The sequence below is a fragment of the Chelonoidis abingdonii genome, chromosome 3, assembly GCF_003597395.2.
Source record: "Chelonoidis abingdonii isolate Lonesome George chromosome 3, CheloAbing_2.0, whole genome shotgun sequence".
Lineage (NCBI taxonomy): Eukaryota > Metazoa > Chordata > Testudines > Testudinidae > Chelonoidis > Chelonoidis abingdonii.
The window spans coordinates 70,123,465-70,145,288 of NC_133771.1; the positions used below are offsets into that span (position 1 = coordinate 70,123,465).

At 42.3% G+C, this 21,824-nt stretch overlaps 1 protein-coding gene across 4 annotated transcripts in view; it reads left to right on the top strand.

The window, feature by feature from the left end:
• The window catches only part of CFAP206 (cilia and flagella associated protein 206), a 41,080-nt gene that overhangs the window by 17,317 nt on the left and 1,939 nt on the right, over positions 1-21,824 (top strand). For all 4 annotated transcript variants that reach the window (XM_032771855.2, XM_075063828.1, XM_075063829.1 and 1 more), the window contains 4 exons: positions 3,374-3,572; positions 9,749-9,889; positions 15,977-16,170; positions 18,791-18,934. In XM_032771855.2, the coding sequence (XP_032627746.1) occupies positions 3,374-3,572; positions 9,749-9,889; positions 15,977-16,170; positions 18,791-18,934 (678 nt within the window). The remainder of the gene's footprint in view (positions 1-3,373; positions 3,573-9,748; positions 9,890-15,976; positions 16,171-18,790; positions 18,935-21,824) is intronic.

Below are 21,824 nucleotides of genomic sequence, written 5' to 3' on the forward strand. Positions count from 1 at the left end.
TATTGCCTTCTCAGTCCACCAGGTTTCTTGTGAGCCTATTGATATCAAGTTCTCCTTTATCACGGGGCCACTCTAGTTCACCCATCTTATTATTTAGACTTTCTAGCATTGTGTACAAAGCACTTTAAAAATTTTTGTCCCTGTTTATTATGTCTACCCTTTCTGATGTGCCAGATTCTTTTTTTAAATGTGACTGTTTATCATCTTGGTCTGCTTACTTACCGTCTCTTTTCCTCTGCTCGTACTGATAACCTGGAGATCCCTACATCAGACTCTCCCTAAGGAGAGTCTGAGTCCTATCCAGATGCTCTCTGCAAGCAGTCGGCTTTCCCCCATCTCCTAGTTTGAAAAAGCTGCTCTACACTTTTTAATGTTTAGTGCCCAGTCTCGGTTCCACTTTGGTTAGTGGAGCCCCATCTCCAGTATAGGCTCCCCCCATTCCCAAAAGTTCCCCAGTCTAATGAATGTAACCGTGTCGGGTCTACATCATCGTCTCATCCACGCATTGAGACTCTGCTGAAGCTCTGCTACCTACCTGCCCTGTGCATGGAAACTGGAGCATTCTGAGAATGCCAACCATAAGTCCCTGGATTTCAGTCACTTCCCTAGCAGCCGTAAATTTTGGAACTCTCCTAACCTGCCCTATGTCATTGTACCTACAAGTTACCATGTGACCATGGCTCTCCCCAGCACTTCACATAAGTCTGTATAGATGCCTTGAGAATGCTGCAACCTTCGCTCCAGCAGGCTAGTCCACGTTCTCCTTGGTCATCACAAACCAGCTATCTACATTTCTAATGAGCGAATTCATAACAACCTGCCTTTTCCTAGACAAACTGGATTTCCTCCGCCGGAGAGTAACTCAGTGCGAGAGGCAACCCCAGCACCATCTGGAAGGAGGGTCCCAACTATGGGAAGGTTTCCTTCTGCTCCCATAGACTGCTCTGCTTCCCTGGGCCTTTCTTCCTCCTCAACAGCGCAGGGGGTAGAATTGTCCTGACCGGAGGGGGGACAATTCTACAGTGTCCCGGAAAGCCTCATCAACATACTTCTCTGCCTCTCTTAGCTCCTCCAGTTCCGCCACCCTGGCCTCCAAAGTCCGTACGTGGTCTCTGAGGGCCAGGAGCTACTTGCACGACTGCACACATATGCCACTCGCCCACAGGGCAGGTAATCATACATGCTACACTCAGTGCAATAAACTGGATAGCCCCCACTCTGCTGCTGGGCTTCTGCCTGCATTGTCTCCTAGTTAATGAAAGGGTGGTTTAAAGAAAGAAGTTTTGAAATGTAGTTTGGTTTATAGGTTTTAAGGGGACTAAAGGGGCACAGATAGAACCGACAAGGGACCCCCGCTCCCTTCCCACTCCCCTTCTAAACTCCCTTGCGGTTTTTAAAAACATATTTGTAAATTTGTAAAATTGTGGTTTTACGAACATATTTTCCTATCTTCTTTTAATATTTCTATTTTTCTTTCCAGTTGTTTTGCGAAAGACATAAAAAACAGGGAAAACTGACTCTAGGTGAACAGAGAAAATGATTATGCCAAAGGTGCTGTTAAATCATAGAATAACACTAAAAATAGATTTTCTCTATCCTTTTTCTTTATAGTAGCCTTAAATATTACTTTTAACAATAGTAGGTAAAAGTATTCAGAGATGAGAGTTTTAAGTTAATGATGCTTCACTACTGGATTATGTTGGAATAGCCTTGGCTCGGAGTCTTCTATCCATATTATTTTGAAACTAGGGCTGTGCAAACCTCCACATGGTTAGTTCTTATTTGGGTTCTTATTTTTAGCTGGAAAGATATGTAATAAAATAGTCACTATGTTGTCCACATTCTGTCATAATTCATGATAAAATTTTGGAAGGGATCTTAAACCTCATGCTTCATGACTTAAGTAAATCTCTAACTGTTAGAGAGCCTCATGAGACCTAATATGGGGGACAGATTATCCCCCATCTGCCTTCTCTAGGGACTTTATACATTCCTCGGAAACATCTGGTGCTGCCCACTGTCAAAGAGAGGATACTGGACTAGATGCCTCTTGGGTCTGATCCAATGTAGCTGTTTCTAGATGCCTGTTGATCTTACAAATACTATCCTTTTAGCACACACCCCTTTCTTCTATCCTACTACCCAGAGCAATTCTTTTCCTTTGTCTTCTCTCACTATACTGTTCATTTTTATTATGAGGGCCAAAAATATACTTGTCACTTTATAAGAAAACATATCATCCCTGTCCTAAGGAGTTTACCATAGATTTTCTTTCTTGAATGGCTTCTCTTTCCCAGGTTATTTGTTTGTTTTCTTCACCTCTGTTAGCAACAGAGATACTTGATTCCATCTGTGCTCTTGCAGGTAGAGCTTTCCCCATCACAAGACCACTTAATTTTACTTGTCTTCAAATTGCTGCAGGGAAGTTATACTGTGTAAGAGCACCAGGAGATTATTTTATAATTTAGCATTCGTAGCACAGGGCCTACATTGAGAATGTAGCAGACAAGCATTTTAGAGTATACAGTAGTCTCAACTCATTTTCATTGAGTTAAAGATGGTTCTGATGCTGTTTACAGTAAAAATTATTTTGCTGCCATTCCTCTCTTTTAGTTTCTTGTGTCAATAGCATTTCATGATAGTGATACTGATGAACAAGAGCTAACTCCCATGCCAATTCTTATCATGGCTTCATTAACATGAATGCTAATGTGCTAGGATGAATTTTAAGTTCCTTGAATGTATTCTTGATGTTGGGGGAGCCCTTTTCTACTGTGCTAAGATCTGAAAACTTGAAGATGGCTGTGTTAACATTCAAAAATCTGTTCAGCATAGTCAGGAATGTAATTAATTTTCTGCTGGCCATTTCCTTAGTGATTTCAGATATGTTACAATATTTTCTGCCATTGTCTTTGAAATTTGTATCTGTACTAGACTGTTTTGGGGCTGAGGGAAAATGAGAGGAACAAAGGCTGAAATTTGTCTATGCCTAGGTCTGTTTGTGTTTCTTTTTATAGTTAACCTGAATATAGGAATTTCTTCTCTATTGCCTTCCTCTGCCTATCTTCTCTTTTTGCATTTATACTATTATATCTGTGGGGAGGAGGCGAGACTCTTTTCCAATATAATTCAGAAAATTGCCTCCAATGTTTTCCTAAAATGTTGTTTTTTTACTTTTAAAGTACATTTAAATGATTTCTAGGATTTGGGCCTGATCTTGTAAGCCCTCCACTAAGATTTCTGAGTGCAGAGGGCATGCAGGATTGGGCCCCTTTGTGTTTAACAGTTGTATCTGTAACTATTGTTTACAGTATTTGTTTAATTTTACAGACAAAGCAAATGTAGATTTCAGGTCTTTCTTATTATTTTCTAGCCTATCTTTCTAGCACTAGCTAACCTCTGGACGAGCTTTCAGGATGAGATATTGCTGCTGAGTTTCCTGACTAATTTGACAGGCAGCCTACAGCAGTTCTTGGGAATCCATGCACAACTGTTTCCTGATGATGTGATGGAGTCGCTTCTCGAAGGAGTGACTGTGAAAAGTGATGAGCAAAGGATAAAGGAAACCATGGGTACTGAAAGTTATCACATTTCCTTTTTACTGTTTGAGTCCTTATATGATTTTGTGACTTAAATCCTGTTTCTAAAAAGTGCAATATTCCTATCTAAAGCATGACCTGACTTTGCAAATCATTACTAACATGGGGTCCTTACCCAATAGTACTGTTGAGGGGACAACAGAATTTGTGGGTGCTCAGGACCACATAAGAGCACTTAATGCTTTACAGAACTAGACTCTTACTTTCTTGATGAAAACATGCTTTACATATAATTAGTACACATCTTCTGAAAACTGAAAGGAAAACAATGCTTGGACACCAATATCTGCTCCTGGTATAGTGCTACTGTTTCTTCTACATGATCAGTGTGCTGCTGTACTTGGGACTGCTGCTGTTCTCCATGAAGTCAATGGACACTTTGCCACTAACTTCTGTAGGTGTGAGATCAGACCTTTTTCATCTAAGGCCCTGTCAATGCTGTAGTTGAAATTTTGCTAGCAACACTCTTGGGAAGAGCATGTGAGATGGAATTCAGATGGAATTTTTGAAGTTACTCCTATGGCATAAGCTACTAAATCGTTCTTTATGTTAAATTTGTAAACATCTTGACATATCTTCATATATTTTCCCATAATACTGACCAAAATGAGATCCTGATCCCTACTGGAGCAACTGGGTGATATCTTAAACAAACTAGGGAAATACAGCGTAGATGGAGCTGCTATAAGGTGGGTACATAACTGGTTGGAAAAACATTCCTAGAGGTAGTTATCAGTGGTTCACAGTCAAGCTGGAAGTGAATATTGAGTAGTGTCCCGCAGGGATCAGTTCTGGATCCAGTTCTGTTCAATATTTTCATCAATGATTTAGATAATGGCATAGAGAATACACTTCTAAAGTTTGCAGATGATACCGAGTTGGGAGGGGTTGCTTTGGAGGATAGAATTAAAATTCAAAATAATCTGGACAAACTGGAGAGATGGTCTGCAGTAAATAGCATGACATTCCATAAGGACATATGCAAAGTACTCCACTCAGGAAAGAAAAATCAGTTGCACACATACAAAATGGGAAATGACTGCCAACGAAGGAGTACTGCAAAAACGGGTCTGGGGGTCATGGTGGATCACCAGCTACATATGAGTCAACAGTGTAACATTGTTGCAAAAAAAGCAAATATTCTGGGATGTATTAGCAGGAGTGTTGACATATACATAGTAAACACAGACGAGAAGTATTCTTCCACTCTACTCCATGCTGATTAGGCCTCAGATGGAGTATTATGTCCAGTTCTGGGTGCCATATTTCAGGAAAGATAGGGACAAATTGGAGAAGGTCCAGAGAAGAGCAACAAAAATGACTGAAGGCATGACTTATGAGGCAAAATTGAAAAAAATTGGGTTTGTTTAGTCTGGAGAAGAGAAGACTGAGAGGGGACATGATGATATTTCCAGGTACATAAAAGGTTGATACAAAAAGCAGTGAGAAAAATTGTTCTCATTAATCTCTGAGGATAGGACAAGAAGCAATGGCCTTAAATTATAGCAAGAGTGGTTTAGGTTGGCCATTAGGAAAAACTTCTTAACTGTCAGGGTGGTTAAGCACTGAAATACATTGCCTAGGGAGGCTGTGAAATCTCTGTCATTGGAGATTTTTAAGAGCAGGTTAGACAAACACCTGTCTGAGATAGTCTAGATAATACTTAGTCCTGCTATGAGTGCAAGGGCCTGGACTAGATGACCTCCTGAGGTCTCTTCCAGTCCTCTAATTCTATGATAATATAAACAATAAATACTAAAAAGTGTCTGCAGTATAGGCAGGGCCAATGGAGGGGGCATTTGGCCTGGGCGTCAAGCTCAAAGGGGGCCTCACATTTAGACACTTGTTAATTTTTTGGCATTTGATAAGTTTTGCAACTTCTTTTTTTTGCACATCCCTATTGGACCAAAATGTGACACATTCTCTCAGCTTAGAGCTGCAAATTTAAGCAAATAAGAGATGTGATTTGGTAAAAGACATTTTTTTGTTAACTGATATAGATTTTGTCATATTAAAGAATTAAAAATGTTCATAAATATTGTTCTGATGGCACAAGATTAGACTGTGATGAACGTGTCCTCTCAGATCAGCTGATTATATAAACCAACCACTACTAGTGACTGGTGCTGGATCAAGTGCATGTTGAAAAGTAGAAAATTTTAGTGTCTTTATAGTTTTACGTCTAGTTGACTAAGGAATTATTTATGTATGAGAATTCCTCATTATTAACTTCACATGGTAGCTAAAAGAGGTGACTGGTTGATTGGTTGAGCCCTAGCTTGGTAACTTGGCCATCATCATAGTCTTTCATAGTGTATAGGCCTAGAGTCAAGGTGAAAATTTGTGAGGACAGTTTGTACAGTGAGTTTCGTGAGGAGACACATTTGACATTTTTGGACATTATCCTTCTGTCTGTATCTGTGTCTGTGTTTACTATATATATGTCATCCCTTTGTCTTCAGCTCAGCCTATCCTATACCTTGCGTGCTTGAGTTTTGATTCTGTGATAAGGATAATAATCTGTCTGACTGTTTCATTTTGTGTTTTTAATCAGTATTCCTTCATTCTAAGTTTTTTCAGCATTTGTGTACCATTTGGCATTTGTGTACATGTTTACGGTAGAAGATTTCAAGTGTAGATAAGCTACTTATTTACAGCAGACTATTTCAAGTGTGGATAAGCTACATACTGACCAGATGGATCCCTATGAAGAGGAGATTTGAAAGTGGTGCAAGCAAGAGACAGTGAAAACAACTGAGTGAAGCAGCAGCTAAAGCTCAAAGCCAATAACTTCTTTTCTCAAACTACTGGAAAACACACCTTACCCAACAAACAATGCTACAGATAATGAAAACTCTGCAACTGCAACAGGTGATATTTCGATGCCAATACCTGAACATGAGGACAGTAGTCAAGAAGGAGATGTGCCAACAGTAACAGATGCAGCAGAAGATCCTGTGTGCGATCAAGAAACTCAATAGCAAGAGGAAGATGTAGTTCTTACGCAGCAAGAGCAATTCATGAGTACAGTACTACAGGTTTGACTGAGACTGATATTGGAATTATTGACAAGAGCAATGCTGCCCAAATGCAATTTTTTCTTCAAATTAGTTGTTTTGAAAGTCCAAGTAACATTCCACGAGATGCTGATAATCATGCTTTCCCTACTCATCTGCTGACAAAAACTCTTCCAAACGGTGAGACCTGCACAAGAGACTGTTTTTCTGTACTCCAGCATAACCAGTCTCTGTACTGTGCACCCTGGTTCATTTTGAACAAAAGTGCTGCAAATGCATCAGTTCTCTCAGATCAGTCAGGATGGAGCATCAACAGAGGTTGGAGGAAGTTGAAAGACCAAATACCATCACATGAGAGTTCAGTGTCACACAAAGAAAACTATGTTGCACTGAAATCAGCCAATAGGGCAGCATTAGCTGAAAGTTCAGTTGAGAATTTGCTCTTGACTGAACTCTCTACAGAAACTAATAACTGGATAAAGCTTCTTTCCTTTTTCTTTCTGAGTGGGGATTGGCTTTCTTTGGTTCCAGTCAATGTATTGGTGATTGTGCACATGGAAACTTTCTAGGCATAGTTGAGCTCCTCAGCAGATATGACCCACTTTTATCAGAGCATGTTAAACGTGTTCAAGAATTGCAAGAGCGTTAAAAGAGCATGCAAGTCCATTATCTCTCCACATGCATACAAAATGAGTTTATTGAGCTATGTGGGTCATTCATACAAACAACAATTCTTGATGAGATTTGAAATGCCACGTATTTTTCAATCATTGTTGATGCCACTCCAGATTGTTCTCACAAGGAACAGACTACTATGGTTATTCGATATGTTAAGATTGTAGACAGCTCAAAAATTTCAATTGAAGAAAGGTTTATTTTGTTTGATCATTACATGAGAAAAACTGGAAAAGAAATTGCTGCTCGAGTACTAGCAATTCTAGAAGGTATTAAATTAGATTTTCAAATCTGCATTGGTCAAGCCTATGACTATGAATCTAATATGGCGGGAAAGTACAAAGATGTACAAGCAGTTCTGTTTGAGCATAATTCAGACTATTTTCTCAGGCTGTGGAAACCACACACTAAACCTTGTAGATGTTGACTGTGCTGAATCATGCAAGGAGGCAATTACTTACTTTGGAACTGTTCAGGAAATGTACAATCTCTTCAGTAGCAGTCCACAAAGGTGGGAAATTCTGATGCAATATCTTCCTGTTTCACTGCATGGGATGTCCAAAATTAGATAGTTTGCACGGATTGATGGTGTTCAACCAGTTGTACAGCATTTGAATTCAGTGAGAAAGGCTTTAAATGAGCTGGAATCTCTCAATCTCACTGCACAGGCTGGAACTGAACTTCAGTCTATTCAGACGCATGTGTCCAAATTTGAATGCATTCTGATGTCATCTTTGTGGATGAAGCTACTTACAATGATCCACCAAACTAATCTGGTAATTGAAGCATGCAATGCTACGGTTGATGTTGAGAGGAATGACGTTGGAAGTCTTATCAATGACATTCAACAGATTCATGAACAATGGGATGCAATCCTGACTGAGTCCAGATTAGTAACACAGAATATTGGCATTTCATCTGAGTTCTCCATCAGTCGCAACTTACCTACTGAATCCAATGCCAAGCAGCATTATAGGGTCAATGTCTTTCATTGGCGCTATTCAATCAGGTCTTACACGTCAATTTGAATCACTGCAACTCATTTATATCCTTTCTGGGTTTCTGTGGCAGTTGAACAGACTGAGTAATGAAGATCTACTCTCTGCAGCTGAACAATTTCAGCATCACTACAACAAAGAAATCTCAAAAGATCTCAGTGATGAGGCCATCTTCCTCAAATGAATATATTCCACAAACTTTAAATTGGATTGCAAGCCAAAGGAATTGCTTTGAGAAATACTTGAACTTGGACTCTCTGGGGTGTTTCCTAATATTACAATTGCATTGCGTATTTTTGTCAGTTTGCCTGCATCAGTGGCTTCAGGTGAATGCACCTTCAACTTGTTGAAGCAGGTAAAGAACTATCACCATTTAACTATGGAACAAGAGCATTTGAATGAGCTCGCCATGCTTAATATCAACTGTGACGTTGTACAGAAGCTAGATTTTTCCCGAATAATTAGTGCATTTGCACAGAAAAAGGCTAGAAAAGCATTTCAATAAAAAAATATTCAAATTATATCTCAGTGTGTTTTTGGTGCCTTATTTTGTTTTCATGTGTCATCATTTTTTATTTTTATTATGGCTAGGGGACTCAAAAGCTGGAAGTGGCCTGGACCTCTGAGAGGGCTTGAGTGTAGGTATGAATTTATATCATAAAGTACAGCTTTTAACTATTATTAAAGTATGTATATAAATGCATCCAATTAAAATGCCACATTGATTTTAGAAATTCCCTGCACTTTAATAATTCAGGATTCCTTGTGTTTTGCTTTATCTGTTTATGCCTTCTGAAACCTCTGAGATAGAAAAAAAAACAGTTTAATTCATTAGGGATATTAGGTTATCAGAAATATATGCTTAGGGAGATGTCCCTACCAATTAACGAAGTTCTGCTGTAGTGGATTTGAAACAAATGGGTGAGTTTAAAACAATGGCTGAAATTATTAGATTTTACTTTCTGTTTGTGGCCATGTGCGCAGGGCTGGCTCCAGGCACCAGCTTAGCAAGCAGGTGCTTGGGGCGGCCACCCTGGAGAGGGTTGGCAGGTCCAGCTATTCGGCAGCAATTTGGTGGAGGGTCCCTCACTCCCAGTCGGAGTGAATGACCTCCCGCCCGTGATCGCGGCTTTGGGCGGGGGGGGCGGGGGGGGGCTGCTTGGGATGGCAAAACCCCTGGGGTCGGCCCTGCATGTGCGTCCAAGAAAAAGCTAAACTGTTAGAATGTCTGGAGGCAGTCTACCACCAAAAAATAAGTAGGCCATGGTGTACCGGGGCCTGATTTTCAGAAGTGCTAAGTATTCCCGCTCCTGTGGAAACCAGCGGAGCTGTGGGCGTTCAAAACTTCAGGGCACAATGTGTTAAAGCATGATTGAACTCCCTTTGAGATTCCCATTAAATCACATTTTAGGCATCAAGTATTTTATTGTCATCTTTCCTTTGCCAAATTCTCTTTCAGGAATAAAAGTGAATGTTTCTGATTTCAAGGAACAAGAGTGGCTTTTCCCAGAAACCACGGCTAATTTTGATCAGTTGTTAATCCAGTACCGTGGGTTTTGTGCTCACGCACTTGCTGAAAAAGATGGCCTCCTCCTCCCAGGTCTGTTCTGTATTATTAGTAGCAGTTGTAGTATTGGTGCTTAGAGTTAAACATTTTCTTACTGTAAATATGTATATATTAGCAAAAAAAAAATTTAAAGATATATACGCTGTCTGTTTCCTTCTGTGCCAGCATGCACACTAGAATAATCATTGAACACTGTTGTACTTTATACCTAACATATAGTTCTAATAATCCTCTGTGGTTTTGAGGGTTTGTGAAATTATAATTAGTGTTCATATAACAATATGTTCTGGACTTGGCTATGTTGTTCATATGTTTTGTCCCAGCAACCTCTCCAGCTCAAATATGTCTCTACCTAAGTTCCCTCTAAGCTACGCAGTGGTCTGTGATGGGATGTTAGATGGGGTGGGATCTGAGTTACTACAGAGAATTCTTTCCTGGGTGCTGGCTGGTGAGCCTTGCCCACATGCTCAGGGGTCAGGAAGGAATTTTCCTCCAGGGCAGATTGGCAGAGGCCCTGGAGGTTTTTTGCCTTCCTCTGCAGCATGGGGCATGGGACACTTGCTGGAAGATTCTCTGCAGCTTGAGGTCTTCAAACCACAATTTGAAGACTTCAGTAACTCAGGCCTGGTCTACACTACGTTGTTAAACCGATTTTAATAGCGTTAAATCGATTTAACGCTGCACCCGTCCACACAACGAAGCCCTTTATATCGATATAAAGGGCTCTTTAAACCGATTTCTGTACTCCTCCCCGACGAGAGGAGTAGCACTGAAATCGTTTTATTGCCAGTCGGATTAGGGTTAGTGCGGCCGCAATCGCGGTATTGCGACTCCAGGAAGCTATCCCACATGCAACCCGTTGACCCGCAGCAGGCTCAATCGGAACAATGCAGTCCCTGAGAATCGAAAAAACTCCTAGCATGGACTGCACTGGGGGTACTGGATCTGATCGCTGTTATGGGGGGGGAAGATTTCCGTCCTAACAGAACTCCGTTCCAAAAGACCAAAATGAAAAACATTTAAAAATTTCCAAGCCATGATGCAGAGAGGCCACACCAGGGACTCAGTACAGTGCCATGCTGAAGTTTACGGAGCTCAAGACAACCTACCAGAACAACAGAAGCAAAAGGGAAAATCCGGGGGCAGGGCCGAAAACATGTCGCCTTCTATTGCTGAGCTGCATGCAATTCTAGGCGGGTCCGCCACCATATCCCACCCCGGTCCATGTATTCCGAGGTGGGGGTGGTATCGCAGCATGCCTGAGGATTCTGCGGATTGGAAGATGAGGAGGATGAGGAGGACGAGCTTGCTAGAGAGCCACAGCACTCCGTTCTCCCCAACAGCCAGGAGCTTTTTCTAATCCTGATAGAATTTACGCTCCAGGCCTCCCAAGCAACTATCCCAGACAATAAGCATGGAAGGACCTTCTGGGAGTGCTATCCTTGTAAATATTAAGACATGGTTTAAAAAGCAAGCGTTTTAATGCATTGATTTGCCCTGAGACTTGGGATGCATTCCGGCCAGTACAGTTCTGTTAAAAGGTCTGTTAAAACATGTCTGGGGATGGAGCTGAATCCTCAGGGACTCTCCATGAAGCTCTTCCTGGAGGTAACTCAAAGCCTTTGCAGAAGGTTTCTGGGCGCGCTGCTTTATTCCGCTCCCATGGTAGGACACGTTGACCCGCATGGCATGTAGCAGTCATCTGATATCATTGCTGATAAAGCCTAGCTGCGTTGGTCCTGGTGATTGCTGGCATTTCAAGCCAACATCCGTTCTTTATCTCACTGTGTTATTCCTCATGGTAACCTTGGTTGAAATTCAGAATTTAAGTAAGGGACAGATGATGGCCATTCCTACTGGGCTGTTTGGCTTGCTTAAAAAGAAATCCTTTCTGCCAGGTAGCCAAGCGCCGGGGGAAGGAGGAGCGATTAATTGGCGCTGGGCTTTCCATGTTTGGCTCAGCAGGAGTCTTTCCCTGCTTTACCAGCCACCGTGGGGGGGAAGGAGGTGTTTAGCGATGATCTTCCATGATTACCAGCCACCGGTGTGGGGGAGCGGGGGAAGCGGCAGGTGTTTACAAGTGATCTTCCATGTACCATCCATGGGGTGGTTTCTGCTGCTTGCACTTTAACAGGAAAGAAGCCAGATCAACGGTTTGCTTTGATATTTGGGAAGGAGGGCGCTAGATAGCATGAAGGCTGCAGAAGACAAAAGAAAATGGCTTACCATGGCCGTATGGCAAGCCGAATTTCTGCTGCCCGACCTGTGTCTGGATCTGTAACCCAAGCCGCAGGGCACTCAATATTAAGATGCAAAATGCGACCTGTGGTAGTGAAAAAACATGTTATGCTATGTAAGGTGAATTATGTTGTCACGTTAAAGAGTATGACCATGTTCTCTTAAATGTATCTTTTTTAAATATTCTCTCCCTTTTTTTCCCTCCCTCATGCAGCTGCAAATTTTTCAAGCCTCCCTACTCCGTCCGAAGGCTATCTCAGATAAGGCGGCGGAAAAAAAAAGATGCCGAGAAGAAATGTTTTCGGAAATCATGGAAGTGACCCGCAATGAAAGAGCTCATACTGAATGAGTGGAAGGACGTGATAGCAAGTACAAAAGATGCCAGTGACCCTGTGAGGGACAGGCGGACAACGTGAGGACAGGAGGGCACGCACGTGAGGACAGGAGAGACACTCGACGATTGAAGAGGAGAAGATGCTCGAGATGAGAAGGTGGCGGCAGGAAGATCAGCGATGGCGGGATGCACTCTGAGCTGATGCGTGATCAACTGACATGCTCTGGCATATGGTTGGAGCTTCAGGAAGGATCGGATCACAGAGTGCCGCCAGCCAGACTCCTGTATAATCACCCTCCCCCTACCATGTTCCTTAGCCTCCTTCACCTGCCCGATGAGTAAGAAACTCGGGAGGTAGGCTCGTGGACCCGCACTCCTCTCAGTGGACAGCCCACAAAAGGCTGTCATTTATTAAAGCAATTTTTTTAGCGGCTTTTCCTTCCTACTATCCTCCTCCCAAACCCCACCTCGTGCTTACCTTGCAGTCTCTCCCTCTTTGTTATATTAAGTAATAAAGAATACATGATTTTTAAACGAGATTGACTTTATTTCCTTAGAACGCAAGCTGTGATCGAAGGGTGGGTGCTTACAGGGAAGGAGTCAGTCAAGGGCAGGTTTCATCAAGAGAAACAAACACACAGTCACACTTACCTTGGCCAGTGATGAACTGGTTTTCAAGCTTCTGTAATGCCACCACTTGCTTCCTGGTGTTCTTTCTTAATTGCCCTGGTTCTGGCTGTGCATTAATCGCGGCAGGCGATTTGCCTCGCCTCCCACCCTCCATAAAGGCTCCCCCTTACTTCTCACAGGGATTGTGGAGGCACACGCAGCAGCAATAAACAATGGAAGACATCTGGTTTGGCTGAGGTCTGAGCGCAGTAAGTAATGTGCGCCCAGCACGCCATTAACGGCCAAATGCAATTCTACCACCATTCTCCACTTGCTCGCCTGTAGGATTGGAACAGCTCCACTGACTACTGTCCAGGCTGCCTGTAGTATGCTTCATGGAGCCCATGGCATCAAGGATAGCTGGATCCCCCAGGAACGACAGGCATTTCAACAACACACACTAAGATTTTTTTTCTGAGTGCCTGGTCTAGTAATTCCCTTGTCTGCAAGCTGTAACAGGTTTAGTGTTCCTGAAGATGGAGCAGTCATAATCCTTCCTGGCCATCCCACGTGGATGTTGATGAAACTCCCTGTTGATCCACCAGTGCTTGCAGCACCATGGAAAAGTACCCGTTGCGGTTTACGTACTGGGTGCCCTGGTGCTCCAGTTGCCAAGATAGGGATATGGGTTCCATCTATCGCCCACCACAGTTAGGTAATCCCATTGCAGCAAAGCCTCCACTATGACCTGCACATTTCCAGCAGTCACAACCTTTCATAGCAGCAGCTTAGTGATTGCTTTGGCTACTTGCATCACAGCAGCCCCCACAGGTAGATTTTTCCACTCCAAATTGATTCCCAACTGACCAGTAGCTGTCTGGCATTGCAAGCTTCCAGAGGGGTATTACCGCTCGCTCTCCACTGTGAGGGCTGCTCTCATCTTGGTATTCTGGCGCTTCAGGGCAGGAGAAAGCAAGTCGCAAAGTTCCATGAAAGTGCGCCTTAGTCATGCGAAAAGTTTCGCAGCCACTGGAAATCGTCCCACACTATGCAGTCCACCAGTCTGCTGCTTCCCGGGCCCCAAATGGGCATTCAATGGCTAGAACCTGCCCCATTACCAGCAGGATTCTCCAAAGCGCAGGGGCCCGCAGTTTGAGAGAAATTCAATGTCCATGTCCTCATCACTCTCGTTGCCGCTCTGCCATAGCTGCTGCCTCCTCGCCTAGCTTTGCAGGTCCCGATTCAGCATTGACTGCACGAGAATGCATGATGTTTAAATGTCCATGATTGCTGTCTTGAGCCTCAGCAGGGTCCTTCTTTCTGTGGAATGGCATTGCACAGTTCACCCAGGAAAAAAGGCGCGAAACAGTTGGCTGCTGCTGCTGCTTTCAGGGAGGGAGGGGTGAGGCTGTATCCAGAAGCACCAGCGGCAATGTTTTTTGCCCCATCAGGCACTGGGATCTCAACCCAGAGTTCCAAGGGGCAGGGGAGACTGCAGGAACTATGGGATAGCTATGGGATAGCTACCCACAGTGCAACGCTCAGGAAATCGACGCTAGCCTTGGTACATGGATGCACACTGCCGAATTAATGTGCTTAGTGTGGCCGTGTGCACTCGACTTTATATAATCTGTTTTAAAAAACCGGTTTCTGTAAAATTGGAATAATCCCGTAGTGTAGACATACCCTCAGACATAGGTTAGGGGTTTGTTACAGGAGTGGATGGGTTGAGATTCTGTGGCCTGCACTGTGCAGGAGGTTAGACTAGATGGTCATAATGGTTCCTTCTGGCCTTAAAGTCTATGAGTCTATGAACTGCCTATTAAGCACTGCGCAGGCGCTCAGCGCTGTGGCAGGGAGAGATGGCTCTCCACAAGCCCCGGACCTGCCCTGATGCCGCTTCCCAAACCCAGCCCAGCCCCGGACCTGGACCTGCTGCGGGGAGAGAGAGTGAGCTGGGGAGGAGTCCTCTCTCTCCACCTTAGCCCTGGGGAGCTCCACTGGACCCCAAACCCCTCTCTCCAGCCCCATCCTAGATCCCGCACCACCAGCTGGAGCCCTCACCCCCCCTTACCCCAGCCCTCTGCCCCAGCCCTGAGCCTCTCCCACACTCTGAACCCCTCGGCCTCACCCTGCTACATGAATTTTATTATGTGTATTAGTATGGAGGGGATGTGTCACATATCACCTCCATATTGGTGCACATAACAAAATTTATTCCACACATGGGTGGGAAAAATTAGAGGGAACACTGGCTCTACTTGCTCATCTTTTTTGGTGATACTTAGTAATCCTGTCATTTCTTTTGGTATAACTGATGGTTTAGTTTGGTTTTCTGGGGGGGAATGGGGGCAAAATACCACTGTTTGTAGCAATAAAAACAGAACTTTAATTGTAGTTCAACTTCCTGACCTACTTATTATTGTCCTTTGGCATAAAAGAGTAATTAAATTACAATCAATCTTCCACAGGAAATGTGCAGGACAGACATTTGCAGATATGTGCAATATAAATGAAAGGGAACATATTTTATATTAACTTGATAGATATGGATGATAAAGTCTGAGTAGTCTTTCTGGTTGTAATTTAAGCATGATCCAGACTATAATAATATCTAGCTCTTATGTAGCACTTTTCACCAGTAAATTTCAAAGTGCTTTACAAAAGCGGTAGATATTGTTATCCTTCCTGGGGAACTGGGTGTAAGATAGTCATCATCAGTTCTGATGATTTGTAGAAGCTGACTTTCACTGTATCTTATTCTACTGTGTAATGGAGAGCATTTCTTAATTTTGAAAAAGGTTTAGATTGTAGGTTCTGTTACAATTCCAAAAGCGATGGAGTAAGAGCTGGTTGAGGGAAATGTATACTCATGATTATAGGAGCCTTGTGTGTTGAATGATTTATTGGTTCACTCTTGTTTTTGCTTCATTTGTTAGGAAATCCTGCTATTGGAATTTTGAAACATAAGGAGAAATATTACACTTTCAGTTCCAAGGAATCAGCATATGTTTTTGCCCAAAACCCAGATATGTTCATTCAGTTGATTGGAGAAAAAGCAAGAGAATGTGCTGAACTTATTCAGCTGCTTGAGCTTCATCATCAGTTTGAATCCCTTGCTCCTTATTCACAGGTATTCACTGCTTGCATCCCCTGTTGAATAGGTGATATGACACTGACCTATCTGTCCTTTTGATTCACTGAAAAGTGCTGGGACCTGGCCAATCTGGAATTAGTGGGACATAGAAAAAATGTGTTTTATGGAGAGAATACTTTGTCTGAGGATATATGTAATCCTCTATCCAGCAAAGAGAGTACAGTATGTGAGGATCCAGCAGATCCTACTCTTTGGTGTGCAGATGATGGGCATCACCTCTGGGAAATTGTTCACCCTTAAACTCTATATGTGGGAGGGGTAGGGCCATGGAAGTTCAGTGGTGGCAGCATTCTCTCATCTTCAGTCCAGAGAAATTCTGTCGATTATGTTTCAGCCTTTGTAGGAATCGTTTGTATAAGGGAGGAGAGGACCCTGTGTAATTAAGCATTGTAGATGAATATGAGAAACTTGGTCAGCACAAGTTGGAGACCCTTCGTCCATCCCTGTATATTGTAATAGGGAAAAAATGTCATTTGGGGAGAAAAATCATAGATGATATTTTAAAAATTATTTTTTTAGCATATGGGTGCTAATATTGGTGTCCTGGACAAATTCCAACTTGGACAACTGCATTCTGCTTTTTAAATTCCCCCTGCAGTTTCAGTTAGATATTGTATTCTTCATTTAATTGTCCTGTGTATTGTTAAACAGGTGCTAGACTTTACCCCCAAGGTAGCTACTTTTCAGCAACCCCTGCATAAATTTTGTACAGTAACTCCTCACTTAAAGTCGTCCCGGTTAACATTGTTCTGTTATGTTGCTGATCAGTTAGAGAACATGCTTGTTTAAAAAGTTGTGCAATGCTATCTATAGTAGGGCAGCTGCCCCACTCCATGGTAAAAGGGATTAAGAGCAGCTCAGGGAGGCTGGCGAGGTAGTTGGCCCTAAGTGTGGCTGGCTTAATCAGGCCACAGCTGGTCTGCATAAAAGGGCTGTGGGGCCAGGAGACAGAGAAATCTCACTCTAGCACTGGAGTGAGAAGGGCTAGCTGCCTGGGAGCAAGATACCTGAAGCACAGCAGTGCTGGGGAAGGGAAAAGGGAGCTCCAGCCTGGTAAAGCCCCAGACTGCAGGCCTTGGTGAAGGCCTCCGAAAGGTTCTGGGGCTGCAGAGGGGTAGCCTGGGGATAGGTCAAGGCAGCAGGTCCTACCCCCTTGCCAATGATGAGTGGCCATTATAGACTTCATTCTGCCCCAGGGAAGGGGCTAGATGATGTCTGGAAGTAGCCACTGAGGCAAGGTGGGCTTAGAGGGTTAGGGGTTCCCCTGGAAGAGGAGACCCAGAGTGTGAGGATACTGCTGGGGCAGAACCCCGAAGTAAAGGGGCACCGAAGTCTGGGAGGGACATGGGGGGCCTGAGACAGGTGAGCCACCGGCCAGCAGAGGGCACTCTAAGGCTGTAAAAGAGCTAATTCCCAGTACGATCAGTAGAAGGTGCCGCACCGGTGAGTCCGCACGGTGCTACAGTCCCTTATAACATTGTTTGGCAGCCAACTGCTTTGTTCACTGCTTACAAAAAGAGCAGCCCGTTGGAGCTAGCTGGTGGGGGCTTGGAACCAGGGTGGACCAGTAGTCCCCTCTATCGGCTCCCCGATTCCCTAAGTTCCCTGTGCAGCAGCTGCCCACAGGCTATCAATTGCCAGGCAGTTCAGCTGTCTCTCCCCCAACTGCCATATGCTGCTCCCGGGAGCATCCTGCTTGCTGTGCAGAGGTGGGGGAAGAGGGCTGCTAATGTCAGGGTGTCCCTCTCTTCCCGCTCCTGCCCCCTGCTCCTGTACTTTATCTACACAGAGCAATGGGGGAACATGACAGGACTCAGGACCAAGGGAACTTGCTGGCAGCAGCTCCTGTCGCAACTTGCTGATGTACTTAAAAAGGCAACGTACTTAGAGTGGGATCAACGTACTTAAAGGGGCAATGCACATCTCTCTCTCACACACATGGTGTGTGTCCCTGTCTCTGTCTGCCATGCTGTCTCCCCTCCTTTCATTCATGCTGCCTTGTAGAGTGTAAGGCTGCATTAACAACAATGAGTTAACCCTTGAGGGCTCAGCTGAGTGCTAGTTCATGACTTCACCACCTCAACCAAGCTTCACAATCATCAATGCTGGGTACAATATTAAATTGTTTGTTTAAAACTTATACTGTGTATATGTGTGTGTGTGTGTGTGTGTGTACACACACACACACACACACACACACACAGTCTTTTGTCTGGTGAAAAAGATTTCCTTGGAACCTAACCCGCCCTATTTATATTAATTCTTATGGGGAAATTGGATTCGCTTAACATCGTTTAGCTTAAAGTAGCATTTTTTCAGGAACATAACTACAATGTTAAGCAAGGAGTTACTGTATCTTAGTTTAAATCTGTAAAGTATTTTAGGATCCTCTGGAATGATAGATACTATATGAATATAAGATGATTATTGACCACTAGTTACTAAAAGACTTCTATATTTTGTAGTCAAGTCTTTAAAGCTGTCAGTATTCTCAGATACCTGTTTGTTTAAAAAATATACTGTGCTGTGTCTACATATCATTTTTTTCCCCTGTGACTTATGGATTCTCCTAATAAATACCTGTATCTTCATCCAGGTCAGAAGTGGAGACAAACGTTCAATGAAACCAATTACCAAATGCGACAGCAGTACTCAGACTGACACCCATATATTGCCTCCAACTATTGTGAAGTCCTATGAGTGGAACGAATGGGAACTGAGGAGAAAAGCCATAAAATTGGTTTGTATCAGTATTATCTGGAAGATTAGGCCTTTCAAAATTTGGCATGTTTGGCAGAAGGTCAGACTAGATTATCATAATTATTATCCCTTCTGGCATCAAAATCTATGGAGAGACAAGTTCTTGTAATCATTTGTTTGATCTTATTTCACTATATTTCATATTCCTGTTTCAAAAGCTCCCCTCCCCCTTTTTTTTTAAAGCAATATTTTCCTGGCTAGATCCATTGGTTTTAAAGTCTGAGGCTCTCTTTTAAGTTGTAAGATTCTTTCAAATAATAGTGAATTTTTAGGGTGCTACTCTGTACTAAAACAGCTTAACTAATACAGACAGCTTAACCATTTGGAAGTTATGTGCTATATCTTACCTTTGTAGTACAATGATACAAAAAGGGCTAAGATGATAAAAAAAAAAAAAAAGTTACTGCAAAGGAAGCTGTATACATTAATAAATATTATATCACCAAGTCACAAGGAAAAAAAGTTGTAATAACTGTAGTAAAGTGTGGGTAAAAACACCACTAAGAGATTATAAAACTACAGAGAGTGAGTTGAAGAAAATATGCTACATGATTGTATAGATGAGAGAACCTGTAATAACTCTCCCTTGTATATGAAAATGTGTATTGAGCTTTTTCTTGCCTTTTGAAGTCTGATTTCAGACATCCAGTGAAATGTGTATATTTTATAACACTGAGTTGAGTATTCTGGCCAATAACAAATTAACTGATTGCCAGGTTTCCTCACAGCAACGTTAATTTACTATCAATTTGCGGGCCTGATCCTGCAATGAGTTCTGCTTGAGTAGACCAATATGGAAGTCACTGAAGGATTGGGGCCTTAATTTGTTTCCTAGTAAATTATTTTTCGCTTTGTCCCAACTCCTTCCATGTTGACTTACATCATGCAGTTTGCAATTTTTTTGTGCATATTTTGCACAGGACCAGTTCCGAGCGTAAGATAGCACAGCAACAAAATAAATACATTTTGTGTTGGATGTAGAATGTTGAGGCAGGTTTCTGAGGTATCGTTACTTAATCTGTAGAAGTATATGGCCTGCTGTTAGAAATTGCCAGTATGTCCTTAATGTTCTGGCTGTAAATTTAAAAAAACACACCCCAAACAATAAGTGCCTTTCGAATAATTTTTTTTTCTTACAGCGTGCACTGCATGCTATGATTTCAATTGTTAGATTCATGCAACATTGGGGTAATATTCTCATGTTAAATCTACACAGAAGATCTCATCTCTGCTATTCTGATCATTCTACCTGCCATGAATTCTGCATAAGTCATGTAGGCAGAGCAGACTATCAGAATAAAGATCCACTTTGCAGAACTGAAAATGGAATTTTATCCTTCTTGATTATCCATCAGTTTGTGTAATTTGTTACTGTTCTCCCTCCTAGCATTATCCTATAAGACCTTTGTTTTCCAAATTGTATATTAGGACCTTTTGTTTTAAATTGTATTTTAAAATATAAAAACATCAACTCAAATCCATTAGAGCAGTAGACACAGACACTACCTCCTCATTATCTGTTACCCTGTTATGGAGGGTTTTTAGAACCCAAAGCAGCGGTAGCTTAATTGTTTTATTTTAAGCAGTGTTAGGAATAAATTATTGGGAACACAGCTGAGAGATTGATAAAAGTAAGCATGCTTTTATTTAAAACTACTGTTTATTAGTTTTAAGCATGTATAGACATAAGCAATAGGTTTAGAACATTTAAAATAATTATTTAAAATTAGAGATGGTGTTGAGTAATTAGTCGCAGGTCAGCGATGGCAAGTTGCCTTTTTGCCAAGAGTAAGGTGTTAGGAAAAAAGTTTTTCAGAATAGCTTTAGAGAACAGTTTTAAAGTACATTTTTATTTAGTTTTCTTATAATTAATTTTTAATTTTAATAAATTATTAATAAAATATTTTAATACTTTGTTATAATAAGCTTTTATATTAAACACACTTAACCTTGAGGTCTTTAATTATTTATTTTTAGTTTTATAATTGGTTGGCTTTTTTTTTTTTTTATTGTTTGGATTAGCAGAAACTGCAAGCCTGCAGCTAGTATTTGACTTTAGGTATGGCTGCACTTGCAGCTGTACAGCGCTGCCGCAGGAGCGCTCCCACAGCAGCGCTTTGAAGAGCGAATGTGGTCGTGGCGCTAGTGCTGGGAGAGAGCTCTCCCAGCGCTGCAGGTACTCCACCTCCCCGTGGGGATTAGCTTACAGTGCTGGGCGCCACGCTCCCAAAGTAACAGATCATTGAGGTGTAAACAAGGGTTTTGTCTTCAAAAGTCCTGCTTGTTCAAATTAACCCTTAGCTAAGGGTACAGAGCAGACTCATTAATCTCTAAGTGGTCTCAGTGCCACTAGAGAGGCCAGAACACCACACTCAGGAGATGTGTGGGTTACATATGTCATTGTATAACCTTTGCGTGGGCTAGAGTTCATGTCATTGCTCTTCTCCGGTGCCTAAAAACCCCCCAACTCCTACCTGGAGTTCAGTCTCTAAGGATTTTCAGGAAGGACTGATGTGTACATTCAACCACCATAAATTAATAAAACAAAACAATATGGCTGCAGTTAGCCTGATCAAATTCTGGGGTTACATACCCCTTAATTCCAGGGTAACACCCCACTCCTTAAGGGTGGTATATTTTTAAGATTAAGACCTATACATATGTGTAACAAGTTTAGTGGGTTACTCATGAAGGCCCAGCATAAGGCTCAAGGCTTTTAACAGGGAACGAGCAAGAACGTTCTCACTGGCACTTTTAGATTTTACCACTGATTTTTGTCTTGTTAAAGACCAAACTTTATATACTTATTTTTTGGGAGTATCCATGGTCTATAGAACCACTGGCTTTGAAATCAATCAATTTTATTTAAT